The sequence below is a fragment of the Centroberyx gerrardi genome, chromosome 1, assembly GCF_048128805.1.
Source record: "Centroberyx gerrardi isolate f3 chromosome 1, fCenGer3.hap1.cur.20231027, whole genome shotgun sequence".
Classification (NCBI taxonomy): Eukaryota; Metazoa; Chordata; class Actinopteri; order Beryciformes; family Berycidae; genus Centroberyx; species Centroberyx gerrardi.
The window spans coordinates 13,852,584-13,872,801 of record NC_135997.1 but is presented as its reverse complement, the minus strand read 5'-3'; the positions used below and the strand labels follow the sequence as shown (position 1 = coordinate 13,872,801).

General features: G+C 41.0%; 2 protein-coding genes across 2 annotated transcripts; one reads left to right on the top strand and one right to left on the bottom strand.

The window, feature by feature from the left end:
- Nucleotides 1–495: 495 nt before the first annotated feature.
- LOC139925707 (cleavage and polyadenylation specificity factor subunit 7-like) lies at nucleotides 496–10,810 on the bottom strand. Its single transcript, XM_071917188.2, has 9 exons — nucleotides 10,333–10,810; nucleotides 9,670–9,888; nucleotides 9,454–9,557; nucleotides 8,807–8,952; nucleotides 8,343–8,685; nucleotides 7,869–7,972; nucleotides 7,047–7,191; nucleotides 6,653–6,873; nucleotides 496–1,169 (listed from the first exon to the last, which is right to left on the bottom strand). The coding sequence occupies exons 1-8, from the start codon at nucleotides 10,414–10,416 to the stop codon at nucleotides 6,657–6,659; spliced, it is 1,362 nt and encodes a 453-aa protein (XP_071773289.1). The 5' UTR covers nucleotides 10,417–10,810; the 3' UTR covers nucleotides 496–1,169; nucleotides 6,653–6,656.
- A 306-nt stretch (nucleotides 10,811–11,116) lies between these two features.
- sdhaf2 (succinate dehydrogenase complex assembly factor 2) lies at nucleotides 11,117–14,793 on the top strand. Its single transcript, XM_071917189.2, has 4 exons — nucleotides 11,117–11,235; nucleotides 11,967–12,193; nucleotides 12,558–12,667; nucleotides 13,943–14,793. The coding sequence occupies exons 1-4, from the start codon at nucleotides 11,209–11,211 to the stop codon at nucleotides 14,071–14,073; spliced, it is 495 nt and encodes a 164-aa protein (XP_071773290.1). The 5' UTR covers nucleotides 11,117–11,208; the 3' UTR covers nucleotides 14,074–14,793.
- The last annotated feature ends 5,425 nt before the right edge of the window (nucleotides 14,794–20,218 follow it).

Genomic DNA, 20,218 nt, shown 5'->3' with positions numbered 1-20,218 from the left:
TGTTTTATCTGTCCAGCTTTAGTATCAAAAGGTTCTGAGATGAAAAAGAATTTTCATGTCTGTACTTTTAAACAAAACTGCCTATGTGCTGTGCACCTGCCAGCTGACAAAGCAACATCTCACTGTTTTGGAGAAGGCAAAACTTATTGTAAGTCACTCTGAATACAACTGTCAAATGCTTAAAATGTAAATTGCTCTTATGATCAAAGCTGTATTCCATTCATATTCCAGGTTTACATTTGGTTTGGATTTCAACTTCAGAGATCTAAGGCCTGCGACAAAGCTGGGCATCCTCTGGGGAAAAATAAGAGACCTAGACCAGGCCTTTGGAGGAATGGGTGCACCAAAAATTTTTCATTAGATGAAAAAAAATAGTTAACTATTTTGTCATGACCTGCCTTCTGGTTAGTAAGTTACAGAGTGGCTATGGTGCTGACCATTTGATGGCACATAATAAATGCATTCTTGATAAGGTCATGTGGTTCCTCTCAGTGGGAGCCTCTTTCTATAGAGGAGTCCTATGTTATTGAGGGCAGTTGTTTACAAAAAAATAGCATAAAAGCTACTGAAAACACCCCGTTTATCTGTTCAACTGATATTTCATTACATTGTGTGTTTTGGAAAGGTACTGCTATTTGTACACAGGCAGCATCAGAATTATCACTGATTAGCAACAGGTAGTCGTTAAGATTTTGAAGACTGCTACAAAGTGCAAATACAGTTTCAAAAGTTAGATTCACAAATGGTCTTTTTGGAACCTCCTGCAACATCTTTGCAGCCCTTGGTATGCAAATGCAACAAAACTGTTCAATGCCTTAAGAAATATCACACACTAAAATTATATTTTCAGGGAATGTTATTTTATCATCTTTATACAAAAGAAAGGGATGAAGACATTACACTGTATATTATACGTAATTAAGGTCTCCTGCGCGTGCAAGTATGGAAAACTGACTTTTCCAACCACAAACCAACCACATCTTTTCATAAAACAGGTAAGAGTCCAAGTGTGCTCATAGACGACTGGAGAACAATGAAATGCGTTGGAAATATATCAGTCTCACCATCAGTTCCTCCTCCATAATCCCAGATGCCTGTACAACTTGGTGCAGAAACAAAAGTCCTGTCTTCATTCTGCTTCACACTTAAAGAGACAAGGCCAGGGCAGTCTGGGGAGAAAAGGACACACTTTTCAAACTTCTGTAACCATAATCACAGTAAAGAACACCCTCTAAACTGATATTATGGTTTTCTAACAGTGCTTATCAACATTTGTATTGATTGAAACACTTTCTTCAAAGTAGTATACATACAGTACATTGGGCTCAAAGTATTTGGAGGCATTTGTTGTTTTGGCTCCATGCTCTTCGTATCAATGTTTGTATTCATCTTAAAGCTCTGCAGAAGAAGCATGATGTTCTCATTTACTCCGCCTCACTATCATACTATCTCAGAGCAGTTTATAGCCATATACTGAAATCAAAAAGGCAGGAAAGATATGACAATACGGTATGAAGAGTCTGGTGATGTTTGTGTTGCAGACTTCTACAGATCATTGCACAGTAAAAATGGTTGACTACTAAAAATAACTACTTAAATTGACCTTAATGAACCTTAATCTGTCCAAATGGTTTTGGGTACGCTGAAACAGAACAGCTGGAACAAAAAGGCCTGTAGTTCTTAAACTGATCATCCGATACAGCTTAACATACTCTTAAAATAAAGCTGACAGTATGCTGCCTTCATTTCACAGCTAAAATAATGAGCATGGGGAAGAAAACGAGAGAAATCAAGAATGCTTTATGGAAATTATTCACGTGGCTAAAACACCTCTTGGACTTAAGTCATTGCTTGGCCAGAACTACTAACACATTGTAGAAAGGTTTTGTTGGCACCCTTGATAAAGCTGAGCAAGAACACAGTGTCCGCATGTATTCTGCCATATTCTACATTGTGAAAAGAAAATTGTTAACCACTTCAACCTCCTACATGATTTTTAATCTGGTTTCAGAAAGTCAAATTCCAGTGATTCATGATTCTCTACCTCCCTGATTATATCAGAAAAAAAAGATTAAGGGAAGTTGTGAGGCAGTCTGTTGGACTTCCAGAAGGGTTTTGATAGCGTATACAATGAGTCATTATTAGACCGAAAATATCCAATGCATGATTGGAGTCTTAACATCCCATCTGAGAGAGATCAGAGGGTTGAGGTTGGTGACACAACCTCAGTTACCATTCCTGTAGTTTGTGGTTCCTCAAGGTTATGGGGATGGTGCACTGTTGTTCAGGGCCGTGCACAGACATTTTGGGGGGCAGGTGCTCAAGCGAAAAAAAAAGGGCACCCCTCTCATAATTATTTATAAAAAATAAAGTTACATACAGTAGCACATCTTTTACTTACTTACGTATTTATTTATTTCAATACCCATACACTCATGAAGATGTTTAATACTCAACAGATTTCTACAAAATTACTGTATCAATTCACACAGAGACGATGGTCTTTAGCATTCACTATTTCTACATGACTATTTCAACATGACTCTGGTCTGGACTCTGACCTTTCTTCTACATCTGTGATGGGTTCTGTATCTGTGATGGGTTCTGTATCAGGTGGCAATACATCTCCCTCATCCTCCTTACTGCTAGATGGCCTGATCCAGGATAGAAGAGAGCTGCTACCCTGGGCTGCCTGCTGTAGCTCCCTTTCTTTCTGTTTTCTTAGCCTGTCCTTTTTTGGCATTATGCTGCAATTGGTAAATGAGCAAAATCAATGTTGCGCATGATACTTAAGGGTTAATCTCCCAAAAATAGACCAACAGTATGATATGATGTTTATTTGGGTAAGAATGCTGGTGACAGAGTCGATGCATTACAACAGCAAGGACAAAAAAGTTACAGACCAAAATATCAGTAAGGACGTTCAGTTCAGTGAAAACTACAATCTCCATGGCGACGTTAGTGTGACGCAATGTGACTACCCAATCACATTGCGCGACAAAATGTGACGGTGTCCCCGACATAACAAAATTCTCCAGGTGCGCGACATGTTGGGAAAGTGTCGAGACACTTTTTTCTGTTGAAAATACGTCATTTCTGTCGAGCGACACTTATCAAAGGTGTTGAGCGCCCTACCATAAATCAGGCTTAAGCCTCACCAGACTGTAACTGTCAGTGGCCCAACTTCAAGTACCCTACCACATAGCTACTTTTTCTGCAGACAAATGTTAATGAACTATTTGTCATTTGGCAATGTTTTAATAATATTTAAGGTAAATACGTGATATAGATTACTGCAAGTGTTGTAATGTAGACCTAACTTATATAAGGTTAGTACAAAATACTAATATTCAGCTAAAGTAGCTTCATGTCTGATTTAGAATCGCCAAACCACTTTGTGTAGTTAAAATACATTGTGGGCCTATAATAAGATTTCAATCACATTAGATGAACAGTTAAACTTTCAAATCTGAGCTTGTAAAGGCCCTGGACTATTGTATTGAAATGACAATAAGTTGGCTTGCCTACAGTAAATTTTGTGTCACAGGAGTAAGAATCGATAATTTACTAAGCTATATCTTAAAGCTTTTGCTAATCAGTATGAGCATGTACAGTGGACGAATCATATATTTGCACATTTTCTTGTGACGGGTGACAGGTCGGCTAACGTTTCTGATATCCAAATATGATTGCATAGACTATTAACCACGTAATGCATATTTATTTGTTTCAGTTGCCTGACAAAGGAACTAGCCTACCGGAATTCACTCGTTTTCATTGATGACGCTATTTTAGCCAGACTAGCTTGCTTGTTGTTAAGCTTAATGGTGGGCTATTGCCTAAGTTAGGCTGGCTGTATTGAGATGTTTTAATAGTGGTTTAATTTCACAACAGTGACAAACAATGCCGAGGTTTAGGGCAAACACTATCGTTACCTGGCTGTCACCAATGAAGGCAGGTCAGGGAGACGTGATGCTGCTCCGCAGGTTTCCGTGCGTTAACTGTGGTGGCTGTGACAAGGGAAGTGGAAGAGGGAGGGGCAGGGGCTCGTGCGGTCTCGCAGAATCAGAACTCAAATGCAGTTGTCGGGCATTACAACACGCTTTTAATTGAGAATTGATGCCATGGGCCAAATTTAAAAACTAAAATATAAAATTAGAAAAAGAAATAGAAAACAAATGTCTTGCAAAAAGGGCACTTATCTAGTCAGAGGCCAAAGGGGCAGGTGCTTGAGCACCACCTGGGGTCTATCTGTGCACGTGCCTGCTGTTGTTATTACTGTATATTAATGTCACTTAAGCAGCTTGTAACAGATTTGTTCCTGTATGCTAATGATTTTGCATAAATGGAGTCTTATAAGCAAGCAATCTTCAGGGTGTCCTGTGAGAGAAACTAACCAGAGCCAATGTATGGCTCTCTGAAAATAAACTATTCTTACATTTTGGAAATCTGAGTCCATTCTGTTGTGTTCTAGACCTAATGTACATAAAACACCGGAGTTAAAGCTCAAGGTGCGAAAAGTTGATAATCTCTCATGGACCAAACACAGAAAGTCAAAGCAAAAAGTAACTTCTTTGCCAGATTCACGAGAGGGACGTTCTGAAGTTACTCTGGCATACAGCTTGATACAATGCCATTTTGACCATGCCATTTCGGCACTGCTTTATTTGCAGATTGGATCTTGGAGGAGCAAACTGCAGGTGTGGTCTGAGTGGTGCTGGGCCTCTGACCTTTTACCATTTAGGAGAGAGCCAGTTCCAGAAGCTTCGCTGACTTCCTATGGAGGTTAATGCCACTCAGCTGAAGCTCAGTATGAAACAACTACCAGCGAAACTACTTTTTCCAGTCAGAGAGTCTCTGTCACTACATCTAGTGTAGCTGATCTCAGCCTGGTTATGTCTTATAACATGACAGGTGAATGTTGTTTTAGGTAGTCATGTCCTCTGGGTGGAACTGGTCATATCAACCAGGTCATATCACTGAATCATAACATTTGTAAATTAAGCAGAGCTGAATGCGACACCCATTTGTTTTGGAATCTCCAATCCAAAAGATTATTTTCAATATGTATAAACCAAACAATGTAATTTCTTCAACTTTTTGTGCTTGGAATGTAGCTCATTACCTTAGCTGTTACTTGTGTTTAGGGCTGCAGCTATCGATTATTTTAGTAATCGAGTATTCTACCGATTATTCCATCAATTAATCGAGTAATCGGATAAGAAATACTTTTGCTTTATTAAAGAGCAATAGTAAATATACAAAAGAGAAAAGCTGTCCGCACGAAGCTGTCCATACGACACTGTGATTTACTGAAAACGAGGTGAAATAATAATTATTATTGATATTTATTACTAGGCCTAAATATCATACAAGTTCATAAGACTGGCTAATGTACATTTATTTACTATGTTGAAGGGTTGCCCTACACCTGCTGACCCTACTCACTGCAATCAAACTAAACTGAATATACCTGCTGTATTGGACTGGTGCATTTTAGGCTCCAATTGCTACTTACACCACCTGATATTTTGCTTTCTGGGGTATTTTATGCATCACTGTGAGGGGAGTAGGTGTGTGTGTGTGTGTGTGGGGTGTGTGTGTGTGTGTGTGTGTGTGTGTGTGTGTGTGTGTGTGTGTGTGACTATCATAATAATAACATGAATGAAGCTCAGGCTTTCACAAATTGACTGCAGCATTTTATTTTCTGTGGTTATTTTCTTCAGCAAAACTTAGCTAACTTAGGGACATCATAACTAGCCACCATATTGATTTACGTTCTTAACTAGCCATTACATATAGCCATAATTAACGTGCATTCTTTACTAGCCTTCATCTCATCCCGTTTTAATATTAAGTGCTGACTCCGCCCACCCGGCCAGTTTCGGCGTAAGCCGGTAGCAATTACAAGTGGACCCTATCCTACAGTCCCTGCTCTCAGCGGAGGGAAGGAGCTACGCTGTGTGTGGGAAGCGCTGTGACCGTCAGACCTCTCTGGATTAGACAAGCAAGTAGAGAAAACCGGCATCAGCCGAACCAATTTATTGCCAAATGCTTTGGGATTCAACACATTAACATTGCTTCCCATGGTCAGAAAAAGTCGGCAGATTTGTCGCTAGTCGCTTTTGAGAAATAAAGTCGCCAGGGGGGTCTGAAAAGTCGCTAAGTCTAGCGACAAAGTCGCCAAGTTGGCAACACTGGATCCGAAACTTTGGACACTTTCTGTCGTTTTCTCTGGCCTGTCTCTTCTCTTCGCCCCTCGCTATTTTCTCTCTCTCTTTCTCCAGCGCGTTGTGCAACAGTAATAATCATCCGTGCGAAACACTGAGCGTGTATATAGTTATATGGATTAAACGAAGCTTTGATGCAAAGAATTTGCATCGATGATTTTTAGTAATCGAGTTACTCGAGTTTCTCGAGGAATCGTTTCAGCCCTACTTGTGTTTATCATTTTTAGCTCGTTTTTGCCAAGAATGTCAATAAGTTTGGAGGGTGTTAAATAAGTTTAAGTGAGAGGAGGCTGAAAAAGGATTTGCATATTTGATCCAAGATACAAAGAACCACAAAGATGTGTATTGATAAAGAAACACAGATTTGATTGGTGAGGATGAGCTAAAAACGGAAGTAATATAACAACGAGGAGGAAGCTTACCAAGCTAGCGGTATCGGTCTCTGTGATCTCTATGCCTGTCCCGTTCCCGCATGCGGTCCCTGTCCCTCTCTCCGCTCCAGGAACGCTCTCTCTGTCTTCGGGACACTCCTGCCCCCTCCCAGCCGTAGGAATCCTCTCTGTCCCGTTCTCTGTCCCGGTCTCGCTCTCTGTCACGACCCCTGTCCCGCTCTCTTTCTCTGTCCCAAGAACGATGGCCATCCCTGCAGAGAAATATTGTGACATTGCTTGTGTTTGCACATTGACATGGAACTGACTGATCTGGACGCCTATACCAACTGCAAGTGTGAGAGAAAACAGTGGGAGCAGAATGATTTCAGCATGGACAATAAGATGCATCATGTATGGAAGTCCTGAAATACAATTATATAAAAACCTGTAGCCGTAGTTGCCCTGGATGGAGACTAGACAGTCCTTGAGTGAGGTGACCAGGGCCTGGCAACGTTCATCTCCATACACTCTGGACTGCTTAATGACCGCAATGGCAGTCAAAAGAGTCTCCATGGCCACCCGCAAGTCTCCTGCATTAGGAACAGACAGGTTGTTGTAAGGTAGTCAAGCACTTCACTGGTGTTTTAAAGTAAGAACAATCTTGAAGAAATTGAACACAAATTAAATTACGTTTTGCAGCAATTCCCAGCATTGAAATACACGTCTTGATAATAAAATACTGTTTTTGTTTAAAAGTTAGCATTTACACATGTGCATGTACACATCCCAGCAGCAAGCTGTTCGGGTATGAAGGTGAGGAACATTTCAAACATCCATGCATACCCAAAGAGTGAAAATGGTTATTACTAAGCTAAATGGGGTGGGGAAGAGGTCAGGAAAGTGGATTTTTATTTCAATTTTTTGCCAATAATAAGGAATAGGCCCACCCTGCCAGTAGAAGGGACCAGTCATTTCCCTACATGGCTTACACAGTCTAAAACAGATGTGGCTACCACATGAGGGACAGCTATGTGTTAACAGTCGCTTTACTGTATCGGTACTGGTGAAGTTTTCTTGATTTTTATTTTTATTTTTTTAAATCAAAAGAATCTGCAGTGGTGATTTCCCACTTCTGTGGTGGGTTAGGGGAAAATTACCAACTCTAAGGTTATTTATTCATCAATAATACCACAATCTGAATGGCCACATGATTACTTGTGCCTTCCTAATATTTTGTTCTCTCTTCCACTGCGCTGTTTGTACTTACCAGTTGTGGCTCCAGACACAGCCTTGGTGATGGCACTGCTGGCAACGGCTTTATTTCTGTTCATTAACTCCTCAAAATCTCCATCTGAAGTTTGAGGCGTGTGTCTGCAAGAAACAAGGATCAGTTATCACACTAGCTGACAGCATTTTTTAGACATCCATGCAAGTTGTTAGTACTGCAAATAACCCATTACCTTAACAGTTTTAATTAATAATTGTTTCATTGCATGACAAAGACGCTGAATCCTTGTATACAATATGTTCTATTTGTTGTATCATCTTCAACACATTTGTATTTGCTCTATTATCTTCATATGTTCTATTTTATTGTATTCTTATCCATATCCTTGTCTTTTGATGCAGCAACTATCCAAATTCCCTAAGGGGGTCAAGTTTCATCTCATCTCATTAAAAAACCATGCATGTTTCTTGTAGTTTGCAATACCCGTAAAAAACAAACAGTAGATGTGCTCACTTTTGTTGGCTGTAAGCTTTGCTGCTGTGGCTGTCATGGCCCGGGGTGAAGAACGCTGGATTGATGTGAAGACTGGGAGACGGCTGGCTAGCAACATGGACCGGCTGAGGGGGGAACAGGTGGGGTGCCAGGGGCGGAGGGATGTTTGGTGGAAGATGCGGGAAGGGAGGAGGCGGGTGACGAATGAAAGGGCTGGATAGTGAGGGGAACTTATTTGCAAGAGGGTGTGTGGGGAAAATGGGGGGTATAGGGGGAGGGCTGGACTCCTGTGATAATAATGAGGGAATCTTATCCGTAGTTTCAGAGTCCTTGGAGTCCTTCGAATTAACACGCAGGGGTATACCTATAGAGAGCACATTGTTTTTATAGTTAAAGGAAGCATAATAGTTATTACATATGGCAATTTTGTAATATGATGTAATTTATATATTTATATAATATTTTCTGACATGATGTGTTCTTACGTTTATTTGCTGTGGCCTCAAACATAGCGAGGTTCTGGCGAGTGGCAAAGCGACAGTTTATCCTCTCCCCATTTACTTGACATTCTGGTATTTTCTCCAACAATTTCTTCAATGACTCTTCTGTGGATACCACCATTTCTGCATAGCTGTGTTACAGAGTAAAGGAGAGAACATGCGCCATGTCACAGAAAGAAGAGCCACATCTTTGATACATCTAAACAAACAAGACTGTAAGGCTGCAACTAACAATTATTTTCATTATCGATAAATCTTGATTATTTCTTCGATTGATTAATCATTTAGTCTATAAAATGTCAATGTTCAAAAATAATGATAATTGCCCATCAAAAGTTACCACAGCCCAGAGTGATGTCTTAAAATTGCTGTGTCTCACTGATTGAAACATGCTCAAGTTTGCTCATGGATTTTTCAACCATACCTACACTAAAACTGATGAGAGGATTACATGGGGGAGAAGAAATAGGTTACTGATTGTGCAACACTAATGGCACAGACCACTGAAATCTCTGTTAGCAGCTGTGTCATCTGCCCACCTGATCCCGCACGCAGCCAGGCATGCTGCAAACATTTTGTCAGGAGCTGTCCCACGAGAGTCTAGGGAATGTGCCGTCTCCATAATTACTCACCCTCTCGACTGGCCATTGGCTCGGTTCTCAGCAAATTTGACTTCTGTGACGTCCTTCACGCCCAAAGTTTGGGCCATGGTAATAAGGTCTCTGTCAGATGTCCACTGGAGGTAGCAGCAGGTGTTGAGAGGGAGAGGATGAGAGAATGAATGGAGGGTTAATAACAAATACTAAGAAAGAGAAGTGGGCAAAAAGGTCCTTTCGTGTGCGACTCACCCAGGGGAAATTGCCAACGTATAAAGCAAGTTTCTTCAATGAGTTTCCTCCACTGTGGGTGTTCGGTTTTGGTGTTTTTTTCTCCTCTTTAGCTGGTTTCTCCTTACAGGCAGGGGTGACCACATTCGAAGGCACTTCCTTTTTGTCCTGATCGACTGAGCCGGTCAGAACAGCATCATAAAGATCACTTGCCTCAGCGCTTTTGTCGAAATCACCATCCTATGGGATTGAAATGAGCAACAGTCATTTCTATAATATATATACACGTTATATTCTGCACACTGTATATTCTGTAGAGCATGGCAACGCCACTGCCAGGGTTAGGAGTATGAATCCCATTATGTCGATATATAAGCCTCCATTCAGTCAAAGGTGTTTCAACTCTGCCGGAGCAAGGTTGCAGGTGATCGGAAAATGAATCAATAACACTACACTACAAGATTTGTTATCAACTTACATAATTATATATTGTAATTAAACTTGCTGAAACGATCATTGCTTGACACCCCCATCACAGATTTTATGAAATCAGGTGAAAAAGGGCAGGAGTCTTAATTTAAACGCCCACTTCCAAATAGTTTTTCAAATCATCAACTTTATATTCCCGTACTGTTCCTGATGCATTTGCTGCGTTGTCTTTCCCAACACGTCAACCCCACTAACCTCGTCGTTTTGATTTAGGTCGCCGTAGAGATCTATGAGATCCTTCTGAGAGCTACTACCGGCTGCAGGTTGTGCAGCAGCCATCCTGAAGGCCTAAATTGATCTGGGAGATGGCACTGCAGCTGGCTGTTTGTTTTAAATTTATTTTCAATGTAGCTGGCACATACACACTGTAGCAATCATCGATACATAACAACAATAGGTGCACTGTCAGTATCTAAGACAGGTAATTTGCCATGTTTTGGTTCTAGCTAGTTAACTAACGCATCTCTCTCAACTCCCCGGAAAATGATGGAAGTCGTGAAATATAACGATAAACCGACTATCCGCTAAGAGGACAACGGTCAAGAAATAATCTTCCAACGGACAGTATGGCGATACATGCACGTTTTCCTGTCTGAGAACACAAACAGCTAATTTCCGATTACATTAGACTCGCTCTGTTTTCCAGCTAAATGCTAATCTATCTATTCGTTAACATTTGAGTGCGTTGGCGATATTGTACCGGTTAACAACAACACACAAAATGTTGGTTCCCATGCGTAGCGTCGCTTCTTATTCTGTGGTGAGGACAAATCGAATTAAAGGATTTGTACAAGATAATTACAAATAAATTAATCCAGTAGTAAACTGCAGCTATAGCATCAACGCTTATTATTTGTGTTTTGTACAGATCCCAGTTAACGCTACCTCACCAATATGGCGTCAGTGTGTGTCCAGCTTTTTTCTCTTCCCTCAGTTTCTCGTTTGCTGTGACGTTGAGATCTGCTTGTGTAATTTTTACTGTGTGTGTGTCTGGCATTCCGGTATCAGTCACATTGTCAAGGTGGATACACACTTCAGCTAGGAGCTAACGTTACAAGGAACACGTTTAAAATGCTATCTTCTGTTCTTGCGAAAAGAGTGAGTAATCACACAGTTATTAGCAGATTTGTTTGCCGAGCAGGCTTGTTGTTTGTAGCACAGAGCTAGCTAGTCAACTGTAACGCTGTAGAGCTTGTTGAGGACTCTTGAAAGGATTTTGTGTTAGCTAAATGTAATCTTAAACAGTTAATTAGTTTGCTATGTATTCTTGTGAGTAACTAATGTGAGTTTTGCAGTTCAATTTTGTACTGTGTGTAAATGTGTCCTGTCTAAGGAAGTAGAGACAGTTGTACAAGCCTGGAGAAACAGTTGTACAATCATGAGGCACAAGAGGGCAGCACATATTATGCAACTCTCCTTTTGCCACTGTTGGAGTTGTGTAATTCTGTTTTTGGGATGTCAGTAATACTATCATCAAATCTACATGTAAGGTACTTATCATGGACAATCCTCACTGTGTTGTATGTGTGTGGTTATTAAACTTTCAACACACTGGCTGTGTTTTGTCCTTAACATATTTAGTTCTACTATAAATCATAGAAAAAAGTAACTTGGGTCAACAAACAAAGCTGGTCTGTCCTGTCAGTAGTTGCTGAACTGTTATAATAGCACCTCTCTCATTTTCTACGGCCATATTTAGGCCTAAATTTAGTGCTTGGTCCTCTGTAGCCCCAATCTGTGACTATTTTCTATTGTATTGGAAAGAGAATGTGATGTACCAGGCTATTAGGTCCTCTAGTGCTGAAGTTTCTGTGTTTGTTGCTGGTCAGCTGGTGAATGGGGCATGGCAGGCAGCATGGAGGCCAGCAGTGACCGGGCTGATATTACCTCGTCGTGGTTACCGTGGAGAGGCGCCGGAGGACAGCAAGGGAGACCTGATTGAGATCCCACTGCCCCCCTGGGAGGAGAAGATAGGAGAGCCCATTGACATCAAGAGGCGCCGCTTGCTCTATGAGAGTCGTAAGAGGGGCATGTTGGAGAACTGCATATTACTCAGGTTGGTAGACTGTGCTGTGTTTCCTGCAGAGTTTTTGTGTAGATCTGGGGAGTGGGGGCAATTTTGGTTGCAAGATCCAAGTTTGAGACGTTTCTTGTGCACGTCCTGTCCCCACTTTCTAATGTTTAAGTCCCCAGTATGCAGTCTGTTCATCAACAGCTTAGTTAATTAATTTGTGAGTGAAAAAGGTATTCTATTTCAATTAATCAAAACAAAGCTATATAGTTTGGCAATAGTGTTTCAACTAGGGATGACATGCTTCAAATGTGGATTATGGGTTTAATTCTGCATGCTTATTGTCATGAAGGGGTAAGGATCCTGATTTGTGTACAGGCTCAAATGAAATTCTGTATCTCCCTTGTAGCCTTTTTGCAAAGCGGTACCTGAACACAATGAGTGAGACCCAGCTGCTGCAGTATGACAGACTGATTAATGAACCAAGCAACGACTGGGACATCTACTACTGGGCAACAGGTGAGGGGAAATATTCCTGTTTTATTAGCAACTATGTGGTCCGCATGTTTTTGGAGTTGCACAGTGGATCTCAACCCTGGGGCTGACACTCCCAGGCTGAACACATGATGACTTTTGAGGTCATAGGAACATTTAGAAAACATAAAAAATATAGAATGGTCATAAGGTTGGCTGTAGACTGTAAGATAAGTTGAGTTGTACAATGCTTTCAGAAAGTGTTCAACCCCCTTTACCTTTTCTGCATGTTGTGGTATGGTGGTGAATTCAAAATGGATTAATCTGAGATGTTTTATTAACAATCCACAGAAAATACTCCAGAATGACAAAGTGAAAATATGTTTTCAGAAATGTTTGCAAATGTATTGAAACTGTGTGTTATATTGACATATGAACTTCACCAGTGTCTCAAATGAGGCTTAGTAGATAATGACCAAATTTTCATTTTTGGGACATTTAAGGGAATTTGGATGCACCTTCACTCTGCAAATTGGTTGAATACTTACTGACTCGCAACATTTCAGCTTTGTATTTTTAATGAATTTGTAAAAACAAATTGTTAATAAAAACATCCACTTTGACGTTACAGGTTATTGTGTGTAAATCAGTGACAAAAAAAAATCCAAATTTAATCCATTTTGAATTCAGGCTGTAACACCTCAACATGCAGGAAAAGTCATGCAGGGAGAAAATTCTGTTTTTTGTAAATAGCTAACTTTTAGGGCTGATGCTGAATTTAATCATAGTCCTACATATATCACAGTCCTTTAGCTCAATTTTGTTGACATATCCTATTGGATGTTTTTTTGATGCTCCTTTTGGCTCTAACTTCACCCTGAGGCCTCATTATCGAATTGGCAGCTCAACTCTGGGAAGAAAAATGTTGGGATTCTTCATTTGAACTTAACTGCCAATCTGCAGTTAGTTTTATACTTGCCATTAAAATTGTTAATTGAGATGGAACTTGCCATTTTGAAATCCATAAACTGAAAATTGAACACTCCTACACATGCCATATCAATGAAAAGCTCTTAATGTCCCCTAAAAGAGTCGAGGGGAATCATGGCAGGTGAGCACTCAGAGACAAGACCAGAATCTAATGTCCTCCACAGAGGATGAAACTGCAGTGTTTGGTCTCAGGTGGACTAGGGTTTCTTTCAGGGTTTTACATTGGCTTTGGACATTGTACCAGCCAGATGTGCCACTGTGTAATATATATTTGCCCCCACGTACCTTCTGAAAATAATAAAATCTCTGTTCTGCTTTTTTTGCCGGCAGAGGCCCAGCCCACTCCAGATGTTTACCAAGGAGAGATCATGGATTTGCTAAAGGAGTTCACAAAGAATCGCGACCATGAACAGAGGTTGGATGCCCCCAACTTGGAGTACCTGGACAAGGAAAGCCAATGAGGCTCTGGGCCCTCTGGACCCTCTCAGAGACTGCTGCTAGGTGGGGCATTGGATGCAATTTCAGTGTCGTAACCCACCAGAAAAGTTCTCCAGCAGACTATCAAGCCAACTCTCTGTTCCAGTTATACACAGCAGAGTGTACAAAAGTGTACAAAATATTGTGGAGTACAAAATATTAGGAACACTTACTACCTCCATGAAATGCACTGACCAGGTAAATCTACATGAAAGATATGGTCTGTTATTAAAATCTATTATTTCATCTGTTAAATCCATTCAATCATGATGGGGAGATGAGGATGGAGAGGAGACAAGTTCAGGAGTTTTTAGCCCCTGAGACAATTAAGATATGGATCAGGCAAAGATTGATGCAACTCAATATTCGGAAGGTGTTCTTGACATTTTGTACACTCGATGTGTTGTAAACCTTTAGGTGCAATCCCTTCATACATGAATAATGATTGTAAATGAAAACTGATCGGAAGCTGAACTGACTGAACTGTCAGCTGGAAGAGGCATAATGAATAAGCCATCTTTGATTGATTAAGAGATACAAGCTGCTTATCTGTTTCTAGACTAGACAATAAACCACAAACACACAGACTCGCTCACTCGATATTAGCATGGCCTGTTGAATTGTCGGGCCATAGTTGTGTACAGTACATTACAGTGTTTATTATAATGCTTGTGGGTTGTTATTTAATAAATGTTGATCCTGTAGTGTGACTTGCTGCTTATTTTCGTTTATTTAATTAGTCATTTCACATACCAGAAGGTGGAATAGCATGAGGGGAAGATGTTATGATTAAAGGTAGGAACAATGCAAGTTACATAATGGAGATTGTGTTGACTGTAGTGTCAATACATGAACACCAGGTGGAAGTAGATCTCTTCTCTTTCTGTGACTGCCCATTGTCTCACCTGCTGATCACTAATCTCTGTGACAGATGGGTCGCCTCCTATGAAGTTCATTATACTCCACATAGCCGGTGGTTTATGCAACACAATATCGCACAATATAATGTGAAAAGATGACATTCCTCGGCATCCATCTGACAGTGACAAGTGAACCTGGACACATGGGTTGAGAACCATTACATACCGGCTCTAGGGATGTCAAAAATTGAGGCGTAAGGCGCAAAAATAATCAATAACTTTATTTTTGTGCATGTCATATTGTGCATGCAAGGAATGCTGGCTATAGGCTATGCAGTGTGTGTTTTATTACTGCACTTGCGAGAGAGCATTAGTGAATTTTTTCAGACTGTCAAGCCAAGTCTCCAATTAAATTACGGATATTTTTGCCCCTAGCCATGTAAACAAGGTTATATTTCCTTCTCTACCCCCCCACCCCCCCACCCCCCGCTGGATCAGAGTGTGTTGACTATGGGGAAAATTCCTTGCCTGGCTGTGTGTCATGTCAGTTCAGTGGAACCTTGTTCTGAGAGCAGAAGGGAAGTGCCCTCTGGCCAGGGGATGTGCACAGAATCTCAATACAGATGACAAGCCCTCCGTCTGCTTGTGTATGACCGTAGAATTATAATGTACTCATGACCCAAGTGTTACATAAATAAAGCAGTTATTCTACAGCATGGGACAAATACAAATCGTGAGCTTGGAATTGTAAGGGTCTATCTGAGTGGAGTGCAGCTCTGAGATATTGAGCGTCAAAGATTTGACATTCATCTGGCAAAACTTTATATCTTTTTGAGTATTTAACCTCTTTTTAACCTGCTCTTTGTTAAAAAAAAATAAATAACCCCACGCAAGCATAAAGTAACATTCAAAGATCATGAATATGCGGATAACTCAATTCGAATAAACCTTACAATTCCAAGTCCACAAAATGTTCTTCATGTGCATCATCATCAGAAGCAAAATATCATGTTGAGGAAGGCAATGTCAGCCTTTCATTTGTACGTTCTCAGCTTGTCCTAAAATAGACCAAAGTGATGTCAGAAGGGTTCCCCTCTGTGTGCTCTTTGCTCTCCTGCCATCTGTCTCATATAAAAGAAATCTTCTTGTCTATAACAAACATGGAACTTGAAACCCCATATTGTATCACCTATGTGTGTAAATATGTGCATACGCTTTACCATTCCTTTGAGAGTGGTTTCTTGTGAACATTGCTGTCTGTCACAATTAGTCTTTTCCCCCCCGCGCTTCTCGGGAAGAAGAATGACGGCACCTGTGGCTTCCACATGCATGGGTAGCGGAATTCATGCCGTGGCTCCTCTGAAGCTTGTTTGGAGTGTGTTTTTCGTCTGTTGCCCACGCACACCCACTTTGCCTATCTCTAGACCTGCGCTCCTGTCATCCTCCACTGCTGTTTCCTGTGTCGTGACAGCTCTCCCTTTTATCCTTAGCCCTGCCGTCACCCTCTGCTCCCTTGGAATTTCAATCTTATGTTATTCTCTCTTGTTCCCTCTCTCCCCATCACCAGCATCCCAGCCTTCATCTCCTCTTCCCATGAGCTGAGAGCAGAGCGGTGCAAAGCGAGACTGGTGGCACTGGTGAGAGAGCAGAGTTTCCAGTTTCAACTTAGTTCAAGTGTCGTGCAAGAGGAGGAAACATGAAACAACTCCCCCCCCGGCCCCACAATTTGTATCTAAGAAAAGATAAAAGATCTGTTATCATGTGTTGTCGTTGCAGTGAAAAGGCAGTGTGTAGGAGGCAGAGCGTAGGCAATTTCCTTAATGCTAGAGATCAGCAGCAATTCTAAAGATCCTTGTTAATTACCCTTAAAATCTAGGTCCTATTTCATGCCTGAGAGAGAGAGAGAGAGAGAGAGAGAGAGAGAGAGAGAGAGAGAGAGAGAGAGAGAATATGGCTAAGTATTTCCAGCAGTGTCTGCAATAATGGTAGGTTAATTATGATGTGTTAATTAGCTTTATCAGTTGGCCCTTGTATTGTAATTAAACTTCTACAAAAGAAGAATTTGCTGGTAATCAACACCCAAAATCAAACAAAGTAAGCCAACTGGATTTGACAGGGAGTCAGCAGCCATGCACTCCTCCATGAAATTTGTGACTTTGATGATACTGCACTTGAAGGCTCTCAGTTTACACTCTTCAGCTTCATAGTCGGTGGGTGTTGGGTTGTGTGAATCCTTAGTACAGAACCAACCGCAGTGCAGAACAGCTCCTGAATAAACCTTTTGTTGCAACAGGTTTGCAAATATATAGCTTGGGGAAATAAGACAAATAAGCTTTAGAAAAATTCATAACAATCCCAGTAGTATCTTCTTTTTATATACACATTTATATATCTATATACACTGTACAGATTTCAAAAAAATAAATGGTTGATATATAACATTGTGCACCCCACTAATGTGTAACTACAAAGAGAAAAGGGAGCGAAAGAGGGGGCTGAGAGATACCAAGGACAGACAGATATCAACACCCCCAGTTAATACTGATGATTTTTTTTTTTTTTTACATACAGCACACTTCACAATCATTTTTACACTATATCCATTACACTTTGTCATTTGCTGGTTAACCTCTCTATGTCTCAAGCAATCCCCCCCAAGAGAATGCCCTCGATCAGAAATGTGAGCAGTCCAGTAAAAATTACCAGTGTATCTTAAACTATTATTAGACCAGTGAAGAGTGTGACTATCTTAGAAAGACAATTCTAGCTCAGTTTCGTCAAAAGCAAAAAGTATCAAACCCTGACTGTTATTTAACCAATATTTTAAGTTGCATTGAAGTCCTACAATGACTTTTCACTGAGCCGTTGGAATGTAATGCTTTGTCAGCAGCACTCAGAATAATGCCTTGTTAACACACACAGGACCAGCAGGAAAGAGAGATTGTGACTGTGTTCCCAGTTATTTTTGGGATGCTCTGATGCTCTGCTCTGACCTGAGACGTAGCTAACAGTGATGCAAAAGAGGTGATGATCATCTTCTGTCTCACCTTTTTTTCTCCCTGACACTTGGTGAGAGAGCGCATATGGTGGAGAGCAGGGCGGGGTGCGGTTTCGTAAGGCACACACAGAACACTTTGTGCCAAAAAAGCATGTGTGCACGACGGGGCGTTTGGGGCAACGTCAGCCGTGACGTTAAGGAGCCACCCTTCGTTTTTACGGTGTCAGTGAGTCGGGCCGGACTGGAGGGAGAGGATACGCCTGATAACTAACACCCAATGTTGACAGGAGCTTCTGTCTACACTCAAGCTCTGTCTGTCTTACTGATGTTTTATCTGGGTTTTGTTGTAAAGCTCCTTCGTGACATTCTCGCTTTACTCTTTACACTCAGCGCTCACGTATTAACAGATTTGCCTCCTCCCAAAAGCCAACCTCCCAGAAACCACACCAAACGAAAATAACGCTGCTATGAAGAGAGGTTTGTTCCAGCATTGTAGTCAACAAGTGCAGTGATTCTTTTAGAACAATCTGTGACAACTTAGAAAAAACGAGAAAAAAAACAAAATTCATAACATATCTCTTTGTACATCTGTATCGTTTCATACAGAATATAAACAGTAAACAATGTTGTTCTGTATTAAACTGGCAAAATAGAACTCAGTGCAGATATACACACAGAGGGACTCACAGTAAATACAGACAGTCGCACAAACTAACATTCAAATATTGACACTCATACACAGTGCAAACACACACACACACACACATCCAGTAGACAAAAACAAACAGTGGAATGTAAAAAGATTTTTTTTTTTTTTCCAGATATTATTACTCTAGTATGTTGTCATTCATCCACTTATCAAGAGTCCATGAGACTTGGGGGAGGTCACATTCAGGTTCTGTCTGCAGCAGTGAAGAAAACAACAGGAAGACTGACCCGCAATCAGTTACAGACCGAAAAAAACGACAAGGTCAGGTACATCTGGGTAAGTAATCCCAAAGGTAATGTCATCCTTTGACTCAGTGCTCTCTGTAAAAACAGCGAAATGAAAACTTGACAGTGTTCTGAGACGTTTATTCCAGGTCATTTGCACAGATTGCAGTTGGCAGACAGCTGCTAACCTGGGTGACTGGGGCAGTTCGTTCTGAATGATTTATTTATTTAATCTCCATCTAATTTCTCAATCTATTGCCAGCCACACTCGTAACAAAGTCATTTACTGCCTGAGATCTTAACCTCAGTGACCTCCTCAAGTCTGCAGCTCCCTTCAACACAATGAATTCTAACAATAACCTATTTTCATTATCATTATCAAGGGCAATGCTGTTTTCATCAGTATTTTTAATTTAGCAGTGCAAGCCCAAAATACTCACACTTGAGCATTTCACACACGCACACACACACACACACACACACACACACACACACACACACACACACACAGCCTTTCACAAATACACTCGTATGTGTGCTCTCTCTCCCTCTCTCTCATGCACACACACGTGCACACGCACACACACACACACACACAGACACATACACACGCGCACACTCATTCACATACACACCTTTGGAAGCTGGCTTTTTGCTTATTTTCTGTCTCTGGAAGAACATGTTGATTCTCATTAAGTTCTTTTAAAAACAAAAATATAACACAACATTAATCACTTTACTCTTTTTCTGTCCATAAGGGTTTCTTCTCCGAGAAAATAGTCTCTTTTTTTTTTACGCTTCCCCCTATGGACCAGAGTTAAATGTTCAGTCATTTTATCCTTTTTTGTTGAAGAACTTCATTTGGGGTTACAGCACATCACCCACAGCACGCACAGACAACGAGGGATTCCAGCCAAGGGAGAATTATTACAGCGGTGCCAGAGAAAGAGAGTGAAAAAGAGAGAGAGATCAAACACGAGTTGAGTGACAGTGTCCAATTCCAGTCCGATTCCATTGTGAATACAGTCCATCACTCTTCCATTGCCTGTGACGGTTTTTTTCCTGATTTTTCAGGTGACATTTTAGGGTGCAGAAGGAGAGTGACGGTAACGGAAGAGGACATGAACAAAGTGCCAGGGCAGCCTGACCGCAGGAGAGGAGGAGAGTGGAAGACTCCTCGCCGCAACGTGGATGCAAAGAAGACTTCAGCATTACCTGTGGGTAAATGGCTCGCACAGGTCAGTGCCTCATTCACACACACTGATGTGTATTTGAGGGCAGCCCCCCCCCCTTTGCCGCCTCAGAGTGAACGAATGGTTGGAACATCAGTTTGATCCT

Coding starts and splice junctions, on each gene's coding strand:
- sdhaf2 (XM_071917189.2), top strand. CDS start 11,209: ATGCTATCTTCTGTTCTTGCGAAAAGA. Junction 11,236..11,966: donor CTTCTGTTCTTGCGAAAAGA/GTGAGTAATCAC, acceptor GTTGCTGGTCAG/CTGGTGAATGGGGCATGGCA. Junction 12,194..12,557: donor GAGAACTGCATATTACTCAG/GTTGGTAGACTG, acceptor TCTCCCTTGTAG/CCTTTTTGCAAAGCGGTACC.
- LOC139925707 (XM_071917188.2), bottom strand. CDS start 10,416: ATGGCTGCTGCACAACCTGCAGCCGGTAGTAGCTCTCAGAAGGATCTC. Junction 7,192..7,868: donor TGTGTCTGGAGCCACAACTG/GTAAGTACAAAC, acceptor TTCCTAATGCAG/GAGACTTGCGGGTGGCCATG. Junction 6,874..7,046: donor CAGGGCAACTACGGCTACAG/GTTTTTATATAA, acceptor ATTTCTCTGCAG/GGATGGCCATCGTTCTTGGG.